Raw genomic sequence first — 24,519 nt, 5'->3', positions numbered from 1 at the left:
GGCATGTGATGCAAGAAAGCAAGTGTATGAGCTTATGCAGCATCAGTCAAAAAAAAAAAAAAAAAAATCACACCATTCCCTCCAAATGCCTGTCCAGTTCCTCCTTAAATTTGTTTAACCTGTCCACTTCCACAACGACAGATGGAAGTTTGTTAAAGCAATTAACCACCCGCTGGCTAAAGGAAAATTTCCACACATCTATTCTACATCTGTCTTTTCTTAATTTGAATTTATGCCCCCTTAGGTTCGTAATCTGAACAAGTGGAAGGATCCCATCAGAATTCAGTGTGCTCAACCCATTCAAGGCCTTATACACCTCAATCAGATCACCGTGCAGGTGCCTAGTCTCCAGCCACGGCAATTTGCAGAACTTAAGCCTCTCTTGGTAAGAGGATCCCTTCATTCCCCTCATCAATCTTGTTGCCCTTCTCTGTACACGCTCAAGCAAATCTACATCCTTCCTAATATGAGGCCTCCAGACCTGTATGCAGTACTCAAGGCGTGGCCTGACCGTTGCCTTATACAGACGGACAATCACCACCTTTTCCCTGCTAGCAAAATTCCTACATATCATTGACAAAATCCCATGACCTGCCCTGGCAGCCTGTCTGCATTGCTCAGAAAATTTCAAATCTGACTGCACAATTACTCCCAGGTCTTTTTCATTTTCTACCACCTTAATTGTAGTACCACACAGTTGGTACGTTTCTCTGGGGTTACTTCTACCCATATGCAGTACTTTGCATTTGTCAAGGTTAAACTTCAGTTGCCACTTCTTAGCCCATCTGCCCAAATTATCTAGATCCTGTTGCAGTAGCACACTGCCATTACTGTCATTAACAACCCTGCCAACCTTTGTATCATCTACAAACTTTGACACTAAGCTTGATATACCTTCATCAATATCATTGATAAATATACAAAACAACAGTGGACCCAACACTGAACAATGTAGGACTCCACTAATAACATTAGTCCACGAAGAGCAGCACCCATTGATTACCACCCTCTGTCTTCTCCCACTCAACCATCCTTTTATCCATTGTATCAAATTACCCTTAATACCATTCTGCTCCAATTTGTACAGTAGTCTTCCATGCGCAACAAAATATATGAATATGGATATATGCGCATCCAAATATCATCATCATCAGCCATTTTCAATCCACTGCAGGATGAAGGTCTCTCCAGCAACTTTCCAGTTCCTGCTGTTTTGAGCACTGGCCATCCATTTACTACCCAAAAACTCATGAATTTCATCTATCCATCTCTGCCTTTGTCTTCCAGGTTTTCTTCTAGCTCCTTTCGGGTACCATTCTGTTATTTTCTTAGTCCATCTGTCATCATGTCTTCGAGCTATGTGTCCTGCCCAAGACCATTTTAGTTCTTTAGTTTTGATAAGAATGTCCTTTACTTGAGTTTGCTGCCTAATCCATGTGTTTCTCTTCTTATCTAACAGTCTGATTCCCAATGTAATTCGTTCCATTCTTTGCTGTGTAGTTCCCAGCTTCTCTTCCATTCTTTTGGTGAGTGCCCAAGTTTCACTTCCATAAGTCATGGTGGGGAGTATACATTGATTCATTATTTTACGTTTCAGACAAACTGGGATATTGCTCTTCAGTATGTGACTATATTTCCTGAATGCTAGCCATCCAAGATTTATTCTTCTCTTGACTTCCAGCCATTTATCATTATTACAGCTAATAACTTGTCCCAGATAAGTATATGACTCCACCTTTTCAAGCATACTTGTTCATCATTAGTTTTGTTTTAGCCATATTTATCTTTAGTCCAAAATCCTTACTAACTGTGCATAACTGATTAAGATTTTTCTCTAATTCTTTGGGATCGTGGCTTATAACCACAATGTCATCTGCAAATCGTAAATGGTTTAGGTACTCTCCGTTCACCTGGACTCCTTTCTGCGACCAGTCTAATCTTCTGAAAGCTTCCTCAGGGGCAGCAGTAAACAGCTGTCTCCTTGTCGAACTCCTTTCTCGATTTTAAATTTGCTACTGTCTTTGTCTAGTCTAATAAAGGAGGTAGCACTCTTATATATTTTCTTCAAAATCATAATATATGGGGTATCTATGCCTTGTCTTTCCAGTGCCCGAAACATTGCCTTTTGCTGTATAGAGTCAAATGCCTTTTCATAATCCACAAATGCCAGGCATAATGGTGTTTTATATTCATTTGCTTTCTCCATTAACTGTGATATTATGTGAAGGTTATCCATAGTTGAGAATCCTGTCCTAAAGCCAGCTTGCTCTTTCGGTTGATTCTCATCAAGTATTCTTTCTAATCTGTTAGTAATGACCCTTGTGAACAACTTGTAGATGTAGGATAACAAGCTAATTGGTCTATAATTTCCAATTTCTGATTTATCTCCCTTCTTATGCAGCAAAACTATGATTGCATTATTCCACTGCTTATGTGTCACACCTTTTCTAATGCACTTTGTGAAGAGTCTTGCCAGTTTTTGTGTTATGTCTCTTCCTTCCAATTTTAACAACTCTACAGTAACTTCATCTTCCCCCGGGGCTTTCCGATTCTTCATTTTCTTCAATGCATGTTCTACCTCATCAGGAAGAATATCGGGTATGTCGTATGTGTTGCTACTTTGCAATCCATCTTCCCCACTGCTGGTATCATTCCCTCACTCCTTGTATAATTCTCTATAGTAGTCTTCTCCTATTTGAATTATGTGCCTTCTCTGCTGTTTATAAGTACACCATCGCTATTCTTCAGTTTCAGTATCATTTGTCTTTCTGTATTACTGCTCATGGCTGCTAATTTAAATCCTTTGTTTTCCCTTAATGTTTGTTCTACTTTTCTTGTGTTAAATCTTCTTATGTCCTCTCTGAGTCTCTTTCTAATGGCTTTGCATAACTCAGTATACTCAATTTTCTCCCTGTCAGTGTTTTTCTTGCTCTTCATTTGTTGTCTTCGGTTCATCATGACAAATGTTTCTTGACTAATTTTTTCTTCTTTGAATTTCTGTTTCCCTATAGGTTTCTTGGGCGTTATCACTTTCAGAAAGTTGTAATATTCCTCATCGATATCTTGGTCCTGAGCAGTCTGCAGAAGCTCAAACTTGTTCTTAAGTTCCAGTACATACTGCTTTTTCTCCTCCTCTGTTATCTCAAAGATCTTTGTATTATTTACTCGAGTCAGTTTTTTTCCTTTCCTTTCCTACATCTATATGAAGTGTACATCTTACCATTCTGTTATGACTTCCAACATTTACCTTATTCAGGATGGTAACATCATTCACAATATATTTTCTGTTAGTGAGGATGAAGTCGATTTCATTGGTTGTTAATCCATTTGGACTTCATTACTGACAGTCCTTGAGATTCTACAAATTCCACAAGTCTTTCACCTCTTATTTCTTTCACCAATTCCAAAATTTCTATAGTTCCTCTTTCTGCGCTGTTTTGCCTTTTTCCAACCTTAGCATTGAAGTCCCCCATAATAATAGTGTAGTGGGTTTCTGCTCATCTAGAAGACTCAATTTTGGTGTACATTTCTTCAACCTCTTCATCATCATGGCTCAATGTTGGTGCATAAATCATTATAAGCTTTAGCTTGTACCTCTTAGAAATCTTGAGTATTAGTCTTGACACCCTTGGTGATGTACTTTTGAATTCCAAAATGTTGTTTTTAAAATCTTTATGGACCACAAACCCAACTCCACCTTCACTCCTTTCACTGTTTCCATTGGTGTACAACAGATTTCCACTTGATAAACTTATAAGCGATTCATTTCTTCTTCTTGTTTCAGCCAAACCGATGATATTCCAATTAACATTTTCTAATTCCTTTTCCAGCTCTAATATCCTGTCTTCACCGATGAGTGATCGTACATTATAACAGGCCAAGTTCAGTTTCCGTGCATGGCAGCTTGGTCGTACCCAGAGATTCTTAGCACCCTCTGCTTCCACCCTGATCCTCTCGCTGCCGTAAGAGGGAGAGTGAAAGCTGCTGGGGACTGAGGGCCATTTGTATTGTTGTGCTCTCATATGCTGGAGGGTTTGGTCTTTTCCTCTTCACGCTGACCAGGCGTCTTGAAGAGAACCACTCTACACGTTTGTAGCCACCTAAGTGACACAACAGGGCTTACCATCGAGAAGGTGTGCATAAGTGGATTTTAGTTAGGCAGGCCAACCGGACTTCTCCTAAATCTTCTGTAATAGAGAGATATTGGACCCATCAGTGTTTTAGGCTGAGTGTCTGATAACACACAGGATACCTGTTCCCCTCTAAGCCCCAAAGCATCCAAATATATGATATCAAAATTATTTTTTGCATCCAGTTCCTTTGTAACCACATCATAATATCCTATCAAATTTGTCAGACAAGTTAACAAACCCATACTCTGTCTGAATTATTGCTGCAGTCTTGTCTAGCTGATCCTTTAATGCATCTTTAACCAGTGACTCCATTATTTTACCCAGAACAGAAGTTAAACTAACTGGTCTAATTCCTCATGTCACCCTTCGATCCCCCTTTGTGAATTTGGGATATACAGATGAATTTCACAGAAGGGGTAGAGGGATTTTAAACCAGAGAAGATTGAAAAGAGGTGATTCCAAATTAATAAGTCTCTGACAGGGAATATTAGAGCAGACATATGCAAAAGTACCACTGTTGAAGCGAAAGGAATCGTAGTAACAAATAATTAGAACAACTGAGATGAGCCAATGATTCGAATTTTGTCAGAAAAAGTAAGTGGGTCTTGACAGACTGGAAACAGACATTATTGAGAATGGAACTTAGACCGTGTACAATGGCTATTCAATAAAGAATGATCATAATTTTTCATGAACAACTGGACTTCTTGTTATTTCTAGCTGAGCTGCAGAATTTAAGACCAAACCAAGCTGCATCACATAGCAACTGTGCAGTTCACTCTGCTCACAGTGTGACCTTGGAAGTCAGTCAAGTTTTGCCTACTAACAATGGACGTGACACTCAAGAATAGTATGCCTTCTCGCAAATTTTATTTCATCATCTGAAGCATATGAAATGTTAAAAGAGGCCTATACTTTCATATAGCACAGCATGGAGGTGGTTTATAATGTGGTTTATAATCACCACATGATTCAATCACAAAAATCGCAATCCTGGACTCCCAATCACTGCTTCTGTACTGATGAGTGAAGATCATAGTTTATCAGTAAGGCAACTAGCAGAAATGTTGAAAATATCAGTAGGAACCATGCACGGTATTCTCCATTACCATTTTTACATGGCATGTGTTTGTGTCCACTGGGTTCCAAGACTACTCACTCCTAAACAACAGCATGTTTGCAAAGAGGTTTGTCAGGAGCTGGAACTGATGGTTAGCAAAAAAGCACACTTTGGAAGTCTGTGTCATCGCCAACACTGAAAAAAAGCAAAATTTGTTGCTTCTGCAGGAAAGGCACACAAAATTGCATCACAGAACTGTGCTGCACACTTTGCAGGATCACATTTTTCACAAACGACCACAACTGCACACAAGTGGGTGGATGCCGCATTGCAATAATGTGAGATCTCACATAGCTCATATCATCGAGTACTTAGCCAGCATTAATCTCAAATGTGTTCCTCATTAGTTCTACAGTTTTGACCTTCCACCCTACAGCCCTAACCTTTTATTTCTAAAGTTAGAGTGGCACCTCCATAGCCAGGTGGGAAGGAGCAGCAGTGTATAGCACACGCTTCTTGATTAGACCGGGGTTCGAGCCCGTCACCATCAAATACGGAAGATGTGGAAAGGTCGGGGAATGACCACCGCATTTCCCGGAGCAATATGGCCTTAGTTGCTAATGCTCCTAAAAACAAAATAACTAACTCTAAAGTTGGAGGAGGAGGAACTGTTAGGGAAATGTTTCCAGTCATCAGAAGTTATAAGGAATAGAGGAAATTCTAAAATGCACCATGTTTATGAAGAATTACAAACTTTGGAGTAAATGCATTTCATCAAATGAGGTCTACTTTGAATAGGACCATCAAAATATGGATGATTAATAAAGGTATGTTGTGAAAAAAAAAATTATGATCATTCTTTATTGAACAGCCATATATATATGTGAAATGAATGAGGAAGTGTTTGGAGGCTTATCTTTTCGCAGATAAGTTTTTTCTATTAGTTTTACTATTCATGATGTATTCAGTAGTAAAGAAAAGGTGGGGGGAACATGTACGTAGTAATGAAATTTTTGGATGTGGTGTATCCAGCTCCTTGACATAATATTGTCTCTACAATGCCCTCTGCATACACTATTAGGACTCTCTCCAGTCACTATCTTGTAGAGTAGAGGCAGCAAGATGATACTCTGATTATGTTGCCTCCTAGAGAGTTACCATTAGGTTTGGACCAGTGGTTTGGTACAGCTCTAAAATGGTATTTGCAAGCTATCTAGCAGGTAGCTTGCAAATACCATTTTAGAGCTGTACCCTCAATGTATGGAAGATTGGATATCACCATGATGCCCATAATAATCTCAAAAGACATAAATTATATGGAAGAGATGTGGGGGTTGCTGGAGACTAAATGCGGGTTTCACCACATCAAGCTTCCGATGGTATTGCACTGTTGATGAGAGTGATCTACTACCTAATATTGCTTAGAGAGGGTGGTAATTTGGTCATTCTGAAGATACAGCACTTTTATCTGACTACCATGCAGCTTGGAATCTTCGTGAATTAAAAAAAAAAAAAAAAAACTGTCTATTTGCAAAAATATTCCATTTCAGTTGTCAGACTGTTAACAGCAATAAGCCAACAACCTTACAGCTGGACACCTCTCTGCATTTATACCATAGACTGCAGCAAATATTTTTTAAAATGGAGAGGAGAAATGAAGTATAATGAGTGGTATGTTTCACTGTGCTTCTATCCATAATTTGAGTATTGCATCATGTGCAGTTGATCAAAATAAATGTAATTTGCAGTACTTTATAATGTGTACTTATAACAATTGATATTTTGTAGCAGTAACTTTTAGTTTTATTATAACAAGCTATTGAATGTGGGTTCAAAATAGTTTTAGCAGACAAATAAGTATTATGGAAAGGTGTTATTGAACAAGCTATGATACAGCATGACTAGCTGAATATGATAGCACGCTTGTCTGAAAGCTTTTGATTAGACCGGGGTTCGAGCCCGTCACCACCAAATACGGAGGATGAGGAAAGGTCAGGGAATGACCACCGCATTTCCCGGAGCAATATGGCCTTAGTTGCTAATGCTCCTAAAAACCAAAACAACAACAACTGAAAGCTTTAGTAGTTTAAAAGGATGTATATAAAAATTGAGCCATGGAATTTTTTATTTATTTATTATTTTTTTTTAAATCTTTGGTAACTGTTTATCTTCTGAATAAATTATAAATATTTTCAGTTTTCCTAAGGAAGTCGAGAAAAAAGTTGAAACAAACCATCACTGAGTTTGAATTCTAAATATTTGTTTGGTATTTTTAGATTCATTGTTATGCTTTATTTTAGGTGTAATTTATTATATTTTAAAAATATTTATTCATTTTAGGAAAACGAATAGCAGCAAGCATATTTGGAGATCGCATGTCAAAAGAGAATGAATCGTCAAATTTAACAAGAATTGGACGTGAACCTAACACCATGCCAATTGGACTTTCTAGAGGACGTGGGCAAAGTTTTGAAGGTAATTGTAATTTTGTTTACTCTGCTACTTTGTTTAATCCAGTGTGAATTCTGAAATAGCAGTTGTAGCTATAATTAGTATTATAGATATATACATTCCAGCTACTACAGTCAGCAGCTGGAAATCATTTTTGCTGATACTGATACATAAGCCTTTTGTATAACATCTCAATTTCCTTTGAATTGTATGAAAATTTATACTATTTAAACTTATCTCAGCACTTGCAGTAAATTGTCTGTTTTAATTTTTTATAAATAAAAAATAGTGCTGTCTCTGTTTATTTTTGAGCGTTGTGAAAAATTCATCAATTTATGTTATTCTCATTTTCAGACAAAACAAGAACTGTTGCATTTAATTGAATTATTAGTTTAGAGGAGGTGAAATTCTTAAATCATTTGTGCTTCTCTCATTTGTTGTTTTATTCATCATTTGTGGTTATTGAAAAGAGATCTGAGAATTTATATGATCTCACCTGTATTTTCAAGGCTTTCAGAGTAATTTTCATATCCATAAATTGAATAAGAATCAGCAATATAACAGGAAACAATGATTTTACTAATAAATACAAATTTAACGTAAACCAGAATGCGAGATTCTATTTATTACAGGCCAAAATGGAAAACTAAAATGTGTGGTAGATGTAGCTTTATCAACAAATAATAAGTGATTTGACAATACAAATCTCTTATCATTTGATGATTATAAGAGATTTGATTATAATCATCATTATATATATAGCATAAACAGAAAATAGAAGGGGGAAAAATGATACCAGAAAAAGAATTATGGAAAAAAAATATCAAAAATAAAAACAAAAACATTACAATATAGAAACACTATTTCAGTGCAGTTCTGAAAACCTGACAGCTATAATTGCAGCATTGTATAGTTCATTATTAATTGCACAGCAAAAAAAAAGATGAATTTTAATCAAGCTGAGTTTATAAATGGAAATAAAACACCTTGACGCCAAACTAGTGGGGGGGGGATCTCAATATCACATCATTACTATCAACTGTATCAAGATGAATTGAAAACTCATGACTAATGTAACAAATCAGCATAAACGTTTTGCATCAGCATTCTTATTTTTCTCTCAGATATGACAGACAAGCTGCGCTTGCTACCTGCGATTCTAAAACACTGGTGGAACTGATATTCGGATGACACTCAAGTCAAGTGGACCCAATTTTACCAAAGTCCAAATGGTCTGTGACAGCCAAATTCTCTGCTTGTACCTTCATTATGGTGGGACTGTTAGTAATCCTGAGTATAATCGCCATGCACAAGCACACTGTGGGTGCTTGCACGTGGGATTTATAACCAGGTGTAAACCAACGTAAGTAGGGGTCAAGGTGTGACACCCTTTCCACATGGGATTTATAACCAGGTGTAAACCAACGTAAGTAGGGGTCAAGGTGTGACACCCATTCCACATGGAGCAATGCCACCTCTTTGTGTTTCCAGGCAATACTAGGTGGTAGATGACTCTCATCAACTGGTGTAATACCACTACACTTTGTTTATTAGAGACTTGAAGTGGTGGAACCCATGTCCTTTCCAGAGCTAATTTCCAGTCAACCCTTCCCCATCTCATGCAGTATGAGTGATGTGTTTTCAGGTTATGATGAACACTATGGCGAGATCCAAACTTCCTTGCAGTTCGAGGGTACAGCTCTAAAACAGTGTTCGCAGGCTGGCGACTGGTTAGTACACCGGGCCGGTGTACTAATCAGCTAGTGTATAATCTTGCTACCTCTACTCTGCCAGATAGTGACTGGAGGGAGTCTGAGTAGTGTGTGTGTGCGTGGGGCATTGTTGTGATCATGTTATGTCAAGAATCTGGGTATATTCTTACCATCGGTACGCCATATCCAAAATTTCATTACTTCATACAGCATGTTCCACCCACTTTTTCTTACTGTTGAATACACCATGAATTTTCAAACTAATAGAGCAAACCTATCTGCAAAAAGATGTAAACCTTCCAAACACTTCCTAGTTCATTTCACAAATATACATGGTCTCAGTTCTAATCTCAGTGAGGTCCATTTTCACTTACAGTCTGCCGAACCCCATGTACTTTTTCTGACATGATCTCAGTTATCGGTTGATTCAACCACTGCTCATCTCATTTGCCCAAATTATTTGCTGTATGATTCCTTTCTCCTCAAAGGTGGTACCTGTGCATATGTCCGTTCTGATATTCCCTGTCAGAGACTTGGCAATTTGGAATCTCCATTCTTTGATCTTCACTGGTTTAAAATCTCTCTACCTCATTGTGTCAAATTCATCTGTTATCTCTACCGTTCTCCCAACTCCACTAATCACTTCCTCTCTTTGCAACTTGACCTTCTCCAGTCCAGCTTTCCTAACAGTGAGGTAATTTTCCTTGGTGATTTTAATGTTCACAACTCCAGCTGGCTTCCGTTTTCTAGTCACACAAACCCAGCTGGTCAAGATACTGAGACTTTTGCAATTATTAATGACCTTGCACAGATTATTCATTTACCTACCAGAATACTGGACAATCGTAACCATATAACCTTGATCTTTTTCTCACAAAAAAACCCTTCTAAGTACACGGTTGAAGTGAGTGGTATTTTAGGCACCTAAGATCACAACCTGGTGATTGTCTCTTCTCAAATGGAGCCTTTATCTCATGGCTATGCCAAACCTCGTGTTGTTTGGCATTACAAGAATACAAAATGGGATGACATGTGAGATTTCTTTTCTTCTTTTTCTTTGTTGGATTACTGTTTCAAAACTTCTGATGTCAGCGTTTGCTCAGATTGTGTCAGTGAAATTATTCTTGTAGGAATAGAATCCTTTATACCACAATCCACTTTAAAATCTTGTCCTTTATCTAAACCTGGGTTTTCCAATAAATGTGCTAAAGGCCGTTCAGGAGAAGAATGTTGCATATCGTAATTGGCTTGTTTCCAATTCTTCAGTTTCATTTTCTGCCTATACCAAAGTTCGCAACAATTGTAAATTGTATTAATCAGTCCAAACTAGATTTTGAACAGGCTAAGAGTAGAAAACTTGCTTCTTGCCCTAATGGTAGCTGAGCATTCTGATCTCTTGCCAAAGCTATTCGCCGCAACTTTTGCCCATCTCTGCTCCCACCTCTGTCAAAACCAGATGGTTCTATCATCACTTCAGCCAAGGATAAAGCTGACCTGCTAACATCCCATTTTTCTTCTCATGTATTAATGATCTTGGTAAAACACCTCCCACCATTCCCAGCACGCTCCATTCAATGCTTCCTGTGGTCTTCTGTCAAAAGGATGTCAGAAGGATTTTGATGAATCTTGATGTTAAGAAAGCTCCGGGCCCTGATGGTATTTCTCCACTTGTTTTCAAAACCTGTGCTCTTGAATTTACCCCTGTTCTTTGCCACCATTTTTCATTTTCTTATTCCAAAGATGTTTTTCCTTCTGCTTGGAAATTTGCTCATATCCAGCCAGTTCCTAAAAAGGGCGACAAATCCCTCGAATCAAATTATCGTCCCATTGCAATTAACCTTTCTAAAGTAATGGAGAAATCAGTTAACTGCCAACTCTTAAACTACATAACCTAGAAACCTTCCGTCTGATCAATAATCACCGGTATGGATTCCATCAGTGCGATCCACTGGTGATATTCTGCATGATGCTTATGTTACTGATATATGGACAAATTCAATGGAAAAGTTCGGTGAAACACAATCAGTCGCAACATTGACATCTCAAAGGCTTTCAGTCATGTTTAGCATAAAGGTCTTCTAAACAAGCTTCCATCTTATGGTTTGCCAACTTTTTTTTTTTGTAATTGGTTATCCAGTTTTCTCTCTGACTGCTCATTGAGGGTGATGGTAAATGGCTCTCTGTCTACTACCTTCTCCAATAATGCTGGTGTCCTCCAAGGTTCAGTTCTTTCCCACACTCTTTTCCTCTTGTATCTTAATGACCTTTCATTGACCGGAAATGCTATCCATAGTTGCTGATGATAGCACATTGCATTCCACTTTTCAGTTTGAGAAACCTCACCCTGCTCAATCAGCTTCAACTTCTCGAATATCCACTACCAATTCCTTGAAATGCCAATCTCCAGGTAATTCTCCAATGGGGCAAAGGCAACGTAGTCGATTTCGATCGTTCTAAAACTCTGTCCTGTCTTATATCTCGCAAAATGGATTCTTCTGCTCCTATGCTTATCTTTGGTGACACTCTGATTTCTAGGCAAGTTGATATGGCGCCTCCGTAGCCAGGTGGGAAGGAGCAGCAGTGCGTAGCACACACTTCTTGATTAGACCGGGGTTCGAGCACGTCACCACCAAATACGGAGGATGCGGAAAGGTCAGGGAATGACCACAGCATATTCCCGGAGCAATATGGCCTTAGTTGCTAATGCTCCTAAAAACCAAATAATAACAATAATGATAACAGCAAGTTGATATCTCTCTTTTGGGGATTACCCTGACTTCTAATCTCTCTTGTGCACAAGCACATTACAAATATTGCTTCCTCTGCATCAAAAAAACTTTGTTTTCTCTTTTGATCTCGGCGTTACTTTTTTTCTAAGCAGCTGTTCACTCTGTACAATTCGCAAATCTGCCCTACCATGGAATATTGTTTCCACATCTGGGGCGGTGCCCCCAAAATATCTCTCAGGCTTCTAAATTCCATTCAGAAGAGGGTAGTTAGGTTAATTAATGACTCATCTCTAACAGTGTGTCTACACTCACTGTCTCATAGACATACTGTTAGCATTAGCATTAGTAGAGGCATTTGATGCAAGAAAGCAAGCTTATGCAGCATCAGCCAAAAAAATTAAAGTAAAATAAATAAATAAAAAATAACCACTTCCACTTCACCCCTCTGTTCGTTCGAAATACCTGTCCAGCCGAGCCTTAAACTTATCTGGGCTATCAACTTCCATGACAAGGGATGGAAGTCTGTTCCACCTACCAACCACCCGCTGGCTAAAGGCAAATTTCAGCACATCTATCCTACATCTGTCTTTCCTCAATTTGAATTTATGCCCTCTCAGGTGATTATTCTGAGCAAGAGGAAGAATCGCATCAGCATTGAGCATGCTCAAACCATTCAAGGCTTTGTTCACCTCTATCAGATCACCTTGCTGCTGCCTAGTCTCCAGATACTGTAATTCGCAAAACGTAAGCCTTTCTTCGTAAGAGCACCCCTTTGTTCCATTCACTAATCTTGTTGCCCTTCTCTGTACTCGTTCCAGCAGCTCTACATCCTTCTTGAAATGAGGTCTCCAGGCCTGTATACAGTACTCTAGGTGTGGCCTGACCATTGCCTTATACAAGGGAATAATCACCTCCTTATCCCTGCTAGAAAAATTCCTATATATCATTGACAATACACCATGGGCTACTCTTGCAGCCCGTCTGCACTGCTCAGAGAACTTCATATCTGCCTGCACAACCACCCCCAGTTCCCTTTCATTCTCTACCACTGTCAGTGTAGAACCACACAGTTGATACGTTGCTCTGGGGTTGCTGTTTCCCATATGTAGTACTTTACATTGGTCAATGTTAAACTTCATTTGCCACCTCTCAGCCCATCTGCTCAACCTTTCCAGATCCTGTTGCAGCAGCATAGTGTCAGTAGTGTCCTTGACAACCCTGCCAACCTTCGTATCGTCTGCAAACTTGGACATTAAGCTTGATATACCATCATCAATATCATTTATAAATACAGAAAACAATAAAGGACCCTATACTTAACCCTGAGGGACTCCACTAATAACAATAGTCCACGATGAGCAGTGTCCATTGATTACCACTCTCTGTCTTCTCCCCCTCAACCACCCCTTTATCCATAGCAGCAATTTGCCTCCAATGCCACACTGCTCCAATTTGTGCAGCTGTCTTCCATGTGCAACAGTATCAAAAGCCTTTCTAAGATCCAAGTATATAATATCAAAGTTATTCCCTGCATCCTGTTCTTTTGTGACTGCATCATAGTATCCAATCAAATTGGTCAGGCAAGACTTCCCCTTAACAAAACCATGCTGTGTCTGAGCTATAACTGAAGTCTTGTCTAGATGATCCTGCAGTGCTTCTTTAACCAGTGCCTCCATTAATTTTCCGGGAAGAGAAGTTAAACTCACAGGTCTATAATTACTTGTGTCAGCCTTTGATCCTCCTTTGTGAATTGGGGTCACATTTGCACATCTCCAGTCCATGGGTACCTCCCCTGAGTCCAAGGAAGCTCTCATAATTATGGCTAAGGGTTTGCTTACTTCCATTGCTGCCTCCTTTAATATAACTGGATAGATTCCATCCACCCCCAGGTGCCTTTCTTGTGTTTATCTTCAACAATTTCTCCTCCACTTTACTCTCAGTTATTATAAGATTCTCTAGCTTACTGCCAGAGTTGAATACACCTCTGGCATTCCTCTCGCTGAATAACTCCTCATGTGTGAATGTCGATGCAAAATATTCATTTAGTTTGTTAGCTACCTGAGCAGGATCATCAACAGTTGACCCATCAATATCAAGTGGACCAATCTGATTCATCCCCTTCCTTCTAGAGTTTACATAAGTAAAGAACTCTTTGCTGTTTTTCTTCGCATCCTTTGCCAAGGATTTCTCGTAATCTGCCTTCACCTGCCTAACCTCCTTTGTAACTTGGTTACAGATCAACTTGTATCTATCATAGGCTTCTGTGTCACGTGTTAATTTGTATGTATCCCATGCATTTTTCTTCTCTGCCATATGCCTCATTAGTTCATCTGACATCCATTTAGGCCTAAACCTTGAACAATATTTCTTAGTTGGTATGTAAAGCCTAGTAGCTTCCAAGATAAGTTCTTTGAATGCTTCCCATTTTGAATTTGCTGTTGGTGTAACATCATCAGTTGATCCCACTGTATAGAATTTAAATACTGTCTAAGTCCACCGTAGTCGCCTTTACGAAAGCAATACCCCTTCCCTTTACCCCTAATGGTAGTTACCTCTTTGAGTAAATCCCACTTCAGAACACTGTGATCACTGCCACCTAGTGGTTCATTTATCTGCAGATTCTTAATGCATGAAGAATCACTACTGATAATCAAATCAAGAGTATTACTCCCTCTAGTTGCCTCCCGAACATGCTGATGTAGAAAACAATCATCCAATAAATCCACAAAAGCCTTGCTAGTGTGTGAGTGACCAGCCCCCAAATTCCAGTCAATATCTGGGAAATTAAAATCCCCCAATCCTGTTTCTGCTGCATGCCTTTTCTACAGATACTTCCATGGGCACTGTTCTTCTGAATTGGCTTCTATAATCCCCCCCCCCCCAATCTCTCTTTCAAAACAGTCCGAACACGTGCTTCCAACATCCACTTACTGTCCAACTTCAAACTTACCGAACCAACTTTTCACTTTCCTCATTTATTCATTCAACTGCTAGTTTTCTGGAACAATCTTCCTTCATACACATTTCCCGAAAATTACAGTTTACAGAAGTTCAAGTCTAATATCAACGAATATCTTCTTTTGTTTTCTCAACCTCCAATCCGTGTATGGTACTAAGTACTATAGGTTCTTCTAAGCAATGAGAATTATAGTTTAGATTGGAAAAAACGGATAGTTTGTGTACTAATGGTGCTATTGCTGGTTGGAAAAAATGTTTGCATTGCTACAGAATTATTTAAATTTCCCACATCTCAAATGTCACTCTAATATTCACATAGGATACCACAGGAAAATGTGTAAATACAGTTAGTGCACATGGTTTGTTTTGTCGAGAATTCAAATAATATTAATATGTGAAAAAGATGTAGCGACACATCATTCAGAGTAAAAGTTTTGTAATGATTTTGGAAATTGAAAGAGCATTTTTGAATTTTTAGAAGAGAAAAATGAATTACCATAGAATAGATTCTTGTTAAAAGTTCTCTGGCATTTACAGATTTATTGATGAAAAATCAATAAAAATGTCAAGAACAAACAACTGATTTGCTTGTTAGTATTAGTACTAGAAGTGGAAACAATGCAAAAAAAGCAAGCTTGTATAGCATCAGCAAAAAAAAACTTTCCATAAGAGTTCTTGTTTTTTTACTGCAACAGATCATATTAGCAAGATGTTCTGAGGGCAGGAATGTTTCAAATGAGTGGATAGCTAATGTCAGGAAGCAAGCTTAAATAACTTCAATGGGCGTGTCGGGGTAGTCAACTGTACAGGAACACAAGTCCTAATTGTTTATATGGTAATGTCAGAAGTGTCATCAATAAAACGAGTGGATTCGAATTGTTGGTTAGGACAAATAATGCTTATGGAAACGTGGTACCACCCGAAAATAGGGAATGATAAATTTCAGTATGGTATGTACAATGTATTTAGGAAAGACAGGGCAGATAGAAGGGGATGGTGGCATCCTGCTTCTTATCAAAAGCAGTATGAGCATGGCAAAAGCTTTCCCAGATTCAGACGTTTTGCATGTTAGTATAGAAACAGTATGATGGGAGATAGTTGGAAGCAAAGGTATAATGAGAGTGGAAGTAATGTACAGGGCAGGTGATTGCAAAGATTATGATGAGATCTTCTACATGCAAATGATATGGGCAAGTAAGCCCGAATGTCTTATTATTGGTGATTTTAATTTGCCTCTAATTAAATTGATTTGAGAAAATGGGAAGGAAACTCTACTTAGGGGACAATTTTTAAATCAACTAGATCAGCGGTGGCCAACGAGTTGATCGCGGATTTAATTTCGGTCGATCACGATGAATTTTAAATATACAGTCATCCCTCGATTTGTGCACCTTGTGCAATGAAATTTTTGAGATGGTAGATTGCGGCACCTTTTGAAGGAAAAAAGTAGATCGCCTCACAAATTAAGTTGGCCACTCCTGAACTAGACGATTGTTATTTGTATAAATATATCAGAGAAAGTACTAGGGAAAAGAATATTCTAGGCTTGATCATTTGACTCAGTCTCACATGAGCGGTTACTTTATAAGCTGGAACAGGTTGGAATCACAGGAAAAATCCTTAGATGGAGAGCAGGATGGCTTCAGGACAGGAGGCAGAGGGTTGTGATAAATGATTATTCCTCAGATTGAGTTAATGTAAGAAGTGGGATTTCCCCAAGGATCAGTGTTAGAACCACTGTTGTTTTTGATTTTCTTAAATGACATTGATGAGGGAGATGGAGGGTGTGATGTCTAAATTTGGAGATAATGTAATGGTCAGCAGAGTATTCAATGATCACAACCAAGCAGAGCTTCTTCAAAATTACCTAGATAGACTTCAGGAATGGTCTGAAAAGTGGCAGTTATGCTTTAACTCAGCAAAATGCAAGGTCTTAGACCTGGAGAACAGCAACCTCAAAATAACTTATACACTAAGTGGAGTTGAACTAAAGTCAGTAGTGGAAGAAAGAGAATTGGGAGTTACAATACGATCACACTTAAGTTCTCTGAGCATTGTAGACAGGTTACACAGAAGGCCCATGGTGTGATTTATCGAACATTTTCTAGTAGAGATAAGGACGTCATAATCCCATTATATAAGGTTATTGTTAGACCACACTTGGTTCAAGTATTGAGACTTCACCTAAAAAAAGACATTGAGCTTCTTGAAAGGGTCCAAAGATGGGTAACCTCCCCTGGAGAGATTGGCAAAAGGGCGTCCATATGAGGAAAGACTTTGAATATGTGGGTTGCACTGCTTGGAAACCAGACACCTTATAGGAGACTTGATTGAGTTGTTTAAGGCTCTGAGAGGCAAAAGTAAAATTAATGAGGATGAAATTTTCATGGTTACAAATGATTCTAGAACTAGGAGGAAATGATTCTAGAACTATTCAAGTTATGGGTGGGGGGATGTTTAGATTTAATTGAATGAAGTTTTATTTTAGCCAGCGAGTTATAAATCACTGAAATAAGTTACCTACATGGGTGGTTGAGGCTGACAGTTTGGGGAAATTCAAAGGTCAGCTGGATAGTTATCTATGGAGAGGAGAAATGCATAGGTTCTTTTTCTTTTATTATTTATTTAATTTAATTTTATTATTATTTTACTCTTTTTTTTTTTTTTATTTATTTATTTTTTTGGCTGGTGCAGCATAAGCCTTAGGCTTCCTTGAACCATACTACTAAAAGACCATTGGTGGCTTTCCGAGCTTACCTTTTTAGTTGATATAATTACTCCTCTAAATGCATTCAGTGTTCAGTTAAAAAGGCAATAATGAAATATTTTCCTATTTAATAAGCAATATTCCATCGTTTAAAATGAAATAAAATTAACAAAAAAATTAAAATGAAAAAACAAAACAAAAAAAGCATTTCGAACATCTGAAATTAGAAATTGAAAATCGCAGGTTAACTTCTTGAAATATATTAAACATTTTGCAAGAAACATTTAATTCTCATTTTAGTAAAACTTTAATAGAGAAGAGTATTATCTGTTTATTTTATCTGAAAAGAAAATAGGTATTGGAAGAAAGTATGCAAATAGCATTTATTGAATTAAAATGTAATATTATATTAAAATGAAAGTTTGAAGAATTTCCTGAAATTATTACAGTAGATAATGCAATACAGTTTCAGAAGTTATTGCCTTCCAAAAATTTTCAAATTTAAGGAAATCTGTGCAGCGATTTTATGTATCACTTTGCAATTACGTATTTCTGTAAATGCCTCTTCAGGTGTTTACAGATTTATTGATGAAAATCAATAAAAATGTCAAGACCAAACAACTGACTTGCTTATTAGTATTAGTACTAGAAGTGGCAACAATGCAAAAAAGCAAGCTTATATAGCAGCAGCAAAAAAACTTTCCATAATCACCTGTACCTCCCCTCCAATAGATTGTCTATTTCTATCTTGAATTTGTTCAAACTGCCCACTTCACCAACACCAGGTGGAAATTTGTTCCAACAAATACCCACCTGGTTTCTGAAGGCAGATTTCTGCATGTTGCTCATGCGACCATCCTTCCTCATTTTGAATTTATGCCCCCCTTCATGTGTTTGCTGAGCAAGAGGAAGGATTTCATGAACAATAACTTATTCTGTCCTGCTTATAACTTATGATCTCCTTCCAGGTGCCTATTTTCTAAATGCTTAAATTTGCAGAATTACAGTTCTTTCTTGGTAAGAGAACTCTCTTGTTCCTTTCACTAATTTCATTGCTCTTCTCTACCCCCATTCAAACAGATCCACATCCTTCCTAAAATTAGGCTTCCAGACTTATGTGCAGTACTTATAGTTTGGCCTAAATATTGCCTTATACAACAGTATTATCAATTAATTATCCTGCAGCCTTTTTGCACTGCTCAGAGAATTTCATATCTGACTGCACAATTAATGCAAGCAAAAAAAGTACCCATATGAAGTACTTTCATTTCTCAATGTTAAACTTCAATTGTCACATTTCAACTACATGTGCCTAATTTTTCTAGATCTTGTTGCAATAATGTACCTTGATTACTGTTTTTGTTTGTACCCTAATTGTGCAATTAACTACCCTGACAATCTTGGTATCATCTGCAGACTTGGACATCAAACCTGTAGTCCTTATCAATATGATTAATAAACACAGAAAACAAAAATGGGTCAACATCTCTGATGGGCACCAGGTACAAATTTATGTGAAATATCACCAACAGAGATGTATACCACTACAATAAAATAAAACAAAAATAAACCAAAAATAGACTGACCATTATGCCCCATCTCAACAGAGTACCACAAGGCCAATAATGGTCAGGGAATCACTGCATTTCGATCGCTAGACTAATCGCCGCAAAGGAGAGTCGATCAAAAGATCAGAGGGGATACAGTTAAATTTCTATTTAATGGGCATTCGAAATTTAATGGATTATTATTTTATTATCTTTACATTTAGATGGTCTAAATTGTCTTAGAGAGTTTCTGCTGCAATATTTTTACTCTTCTTACCCCCTCTCTTCCCTCCCCGTTGGTTTGATCATTGTTTAATTTTGACTATTTTCGCTCTTCTGTCTTGCCATGCTGCTGGCATTATATATATATATTTTTTATTTATTTTTATTTTTTTTTTAAATTCTTATTCTAATTTATTTTTATTGTTATATGCTTTTTGTTGCCTCTGATGTTGCCTCTGAATATGCTTTTTGTTGCCTCTGATGTTTGCTTTACCTTTTTATTTTATTATTATTTTTATTATAAAAGATTCAGTTTCCAACTATTTCAAACGTTATTCAAATATATGTTTAATTATATATATATATATATATACAGCTAGGTCACGATTAATGCGAACCAAAATTCAGTTAATGCGAGGCTAGCACAGCTGGCCTCATTAGACAATTAGTCTCGCATTAGACACTGCTACACTTGTTTATCTTCGCATGTGCATGTGCTACTGCCTGTCGTAATATACATTAGTTTTTGTGTTTTGTTTTAAGAAGTGCCCATAACAAAATGGACAAAAGGAAGATTCCTTCAGATAAAAACACTATGAGTGCAAAAAAGAAGAGGTTCATTATTAGATTAGAGCAAAAAATTGATGTGATTGAACGACATGAATGCAGTCATAGCAACTCTAGAATAGGATGAGATGCCAGAATGCCTGAATCTACGGTACAGAATATTATAAAACACGCAGGGGAAATAAAAGAAAAATGTAAAGTTGCATCAGCCTTTTGTGGTTTGCAAACATCTACAAGGAATAGGAATATTACTATGATAGAAATGGAGCGTCTTTTAACTGTATGGATTGAGGATTGCAATCAAAAACGCATTCCCCTTAGCAGAGCAGTCATTCAGACAAAAGCTTTAAATTTGTTTAAGAGAGTGGAAGAAAAAAATAATGAAGTAGAAGAAACGTTTAGTGCGAGTGCTGGTTTGTTTGATTGATTTAAAAATAAGTTCAGCTGCATAATGTTAAAATTACCGGTGAGGTGGCCAGTGTAGATGAGGATGCAGCATCTAAATATTCTGATGTTTAAAAAAAAAAAATAATAATCGAAGATGGTGGATACACTGATCAACAAATATTTAATGTGGATACAACTGATTTATTCTGGAAAAGGATGCCTTCCAGAACTTACATTTCTAAGAAAGAAAAAACTCAACCTGGATTTAAAGTGTCTAAAGATCGCTGTCTTGGGAGGCAATGCTCAAGGCTATTTTAAATAGACACCGATGCTTGTTTGTCGGTCTCCAAATCCTCTCACTCTAAAAGGCTACAACTATCGATCACTTCCAGTTATTTGGCGATCAAATAAGAAAGTATGGGTGACCCAAGCTGCGTTCACTGACTGGTTTCAAGCTATTTTTGCCCAGCTGTTGAAAAATAATGCAAGGAAAGCAACATCACATTTAAAGTTCTACTAATTTTGGATAATGCTCCAGGTCATCCAACTACACTCGGTTCATTATGCGAAAATGTAAAAATCATTTTTTTGCCACCAAAGCACAACATCTTTGTTGCAGCCCATGGATCAAGGGACCATCACAGCATTTAAGGCCTACTACATAAGAAAAACATTTGGACAGGCAATTGCTAAAACTACAGGAGACGATGCAATTTCTTTAAGAGTTCTGGAAAAATTATAACATCAGACATGCAATAGAAAATATTCAGCATTCTTGGCAACAAATAACTGCAAACAACATGTGTGGAGTGTGGAAGCGCATTTTGCCTCATTATGCACATAGTAGTGGTTTCGAAGAAACTGTTATAGAAGAAATAACAAATATTGGAAGATAACTTGGATTTGATGAACTAGAAAATGACAATGTTCAGGAACTGCTCAATTCACAATCGGAAGAATTGACTGATGATGATCTCCCACTTTCAGATCAACAAAGAGCATTTGAAGAAGCTGACAATGATTCCGAAGAACGAGATAATGTGAAAGTGAAGGAGTTCACTCTCAAGGAATTCGAAGATATCTTTCGAGCTGTGGAAGTCATGAAGCAAAAAATTATGGATGCTGACCCTAACCTCGATCGAAGCACGCAAATTCACCGAAATGTGGATAAAGCACTCTGCATCTTTTTTTTTCATTATTATGTAAACCCCAAACACGAGAGGTTAGAACCTATAGTACTTAGTACCATGCTTGGGTTGGAGGTTGAGAAGACGAAAGAAGATATTTGTTGACATTGGACTTCTTGACGTTGTTGTTGATTCGTTGACATTGGACTTTCTCTGTTATTTGGAAAAAGTAGAAGAGGTAAGTGTAATAGGGGATAACTGGATGAGAGAGATTTTTCACTCTTTATAGGGACTGGCTGAGCAAATTTCCAAGGATAGAAAAACATCATCAAATCAGAAATTGGAAAGGTGACAAAAAAATAGAAGCAAACTCTGGAGCACATGTATTGAGAATAAATGAAGAAATGCTATCAGGACCTGAACTTTCTTAGTGTTTAGATTGTTCAGAATTCTTTTAAGATCTTTCTGTCAGAAAACTGTGGGAGACATTGAGTGGAGTGTATTGGGTATTGTTATTGTAGGAGTAAGTTTACCAAGGCCATTATTACAAAAAGAAAAGTTAGATGCTAGGAAGTTCGCTTTATCTTTAGCTGAGTGCTAACAGACCATCAGGTTGTATCATAGGTGTGGAGTATTAATGGACAGAAGTTGCAGCCTATAGTTTTTACAAGAGACCAGAATACTTGACTACCATTTGTATAAGAAGCAAATAGTAGTCAAGTATTTGCGTAAGAAGCAAGTTTTCTATCCTTAGCCTGTTCAAAATATAGTTTGGATTGATTAATAATCATTTTGCAATTGTTATGAGCTTTAGTGTAGGCAGAAAATGAAGCTGGAGATTTGGATGCAAGCCAATTGCAATATGCAACATTCTTATCTTAGCCTTATTGTATTCATTGGAAAACTAAGATCAAAATAAAGGAGGTGGTTTTAAGGTGAAATGTGGAATAAAGGATTTCATCCTTACAAGAATAATTTCAATGACATGATTGAGCTTTTGGGATCAGATTTAAAACAGTAATCCAACTAATGAAAAGAATACAGATCATCTCATTTCACATTCTTGTAATGCCAAACAATGTGAAGCTGAGAATGATCATGGTGGGAGGCTCCATTGGAGAAGATATCATCAAGTTGTGATCTGAGGTGCCTAGAGGACCACTAACATTGACTGTGTACTTTGAAAAATTATTCACGATCAAACGATCAAGATTGTTGACATGTTAAAAACATTATGGGAATCCTATAGTCTTGAAACTTGATACTAGACATGTTGGACAGACAACTATTTTAGTGGGTCTTGACTATACAGATTGTTGGGGTAGGAAAGTTACATTGGAGAAAGTTTAGTTTCAAAGAATGGAAGCCAAAGAGTTCAGATTGATTAGTCGAATTGGGAGAAGAATAGATGCAACAATCAAATTTTACAGAGAGATATAGAGATATTTTAAGCCAGAGGAGATCAAAATGAGGAAATTCCAAATTAAGAAGTCTGACAAGGAATATCACAGCAGATATATACGCTCCACCTTTGAAGCAAAAGGAATCATAAAGCAAATAATGAGGGAAACTGAGATAAATAATATTTGAAGAAATTGATAATTGGGATTCTGTTATAAAAAGAAAGTGGAGGCTTGGCAGACTGTAGGCAGAAATGGGCATCATCAAGTTTGGAACTAAGATTACATATATTTGCAAAGCAGATGAAGTTTTTGGGAGGTTTATATCTTTTTGCAGGTAAGTTTTTTTTTTTTTTCTATTAGTTTGACTTTTCATGATGCATTCACTAGATAAAGTAAAAGTAGAATAGAAGTCATGTATGAATTAATGAAATTTTTGGATATGGTGTATACAAGGAGTGGCTATTAAATAAAGAAATTGCACATCCAGCCACTACACACCAAGTGAAATAAAGGTACATCAGTTGACCTGGAACCTTTCCCTAGTTGCCTGCTGTCAGGTTTCAACATGCTGATTACCTTTGCAGTGAGACATGTTTTCATTCACTTTTGATTTTGCAGTTTGCCAGAAAAATGACAAACAAAAGAATCCAACTACAAATCAACCTCATTTTTAACAAAAATAAAGAAAACACCGACTGAAAGTTGAGTTGTTAATCATCAATTACATCAAGTCTATGGGGAAGATACTATGTCAAGAGCTTGTGTGTTTGAATTACATAAACAATTTTTAGAAGGAAGAGAGAATGTAAAAGATATTGAACAACCAGGCCATCAGGTAATGAAAATGTGGACTGGGTAATGATGTTGATTAGAAGTGATAATAAAGCATTAGAATGGTTAAAGGAATTATTCTGGCAGAATATGTTCCACCAAATCATACTGTCAGTATAACATACTAAATTGCAGTTCTGAAAATGAGGCGCATTATAGCCTTAGTTGCTAATGCGCCAATAAAATCCAAACCAAATCTGACAATTGTGCGTGAAAAAATTTGAAGGAAGAGACCTGAATCGTGGAAGGATGGTTGGATGCTCCATCAAGGCAGTTTTTCAGCACGCACTCTCTGTTCACCAATTTCTAGCCATAAAAAACAAAAGAAAAAAACCCCACCAAATCTTTGTTTTTGTGTGTGTGAATATGCACCCTACTTTTCAGACCTAGCTCCTTGTGACTTTTTTTTTTTTTTTTTCCCCTTTTTTCTTTTTTCAATTCCTTAAACTGAAAAGTGTATGTAATGAAACCCATTTTCAGTCAACTGAAAGACATTCAGAAGAAAAATGATGTACATTTTAAAGGGCTTACAGAAGATGACTTTCAGAAATATTTCTGTGTTTGGAAGAAACATATGGAACAGTGTGTGCAAGCCCAAAGCAATTATTTTGAAGAGGATAACTTTTAAGGTACAAAATATTTCATTACATTTATTTTATTGTAGTGGTCTTGTTATTTAATATCC

General features: G+C 37.3%; 1 protein-coding gene across 1 annotated transcript in view; it reads left to right on the top strand.

Moving 5' to 3' along the window:
- Nucleotides 1-24,519, top strand: part of LOC150075328 (uncharacterized) — a 192,659-nt gene that overhangs the window by 144,328 nt on the left and 23,812 nt on the right. Inside the window, exon 8 of the mRNA XM_090388765.1 lies at nt 7,534-7,668. Within this exon, the coding sequence (XP_090244891.1) occupies nt 7,534-7,668 (135 nt within the window). The remainder of the gene's footprint in view (nt 1-7,533; nt 7,669-24,519) is intronic.

The sequence above is a fragment of the Mastigoproctus giganteus genome, chromosome 14 (genome assembly GCF_048544385.1).
Source record: "Mastigoproctus giganteus isolate SK-2022 chromosome 14, ASM4854438v1, whole genome shotgun sequence".
NCBI lineage: Eukaryota > Metazoa > Arthropoda > Arachnida > Uropygi > Thelyphonidae > Mastigoproctus > Mastigoproctus giganteus.
The sequence above is the reverse complement of the archived record's forward strand: the minus strand, read 5'-3'. Positions and strand labels throughout refer to the sequence as shown.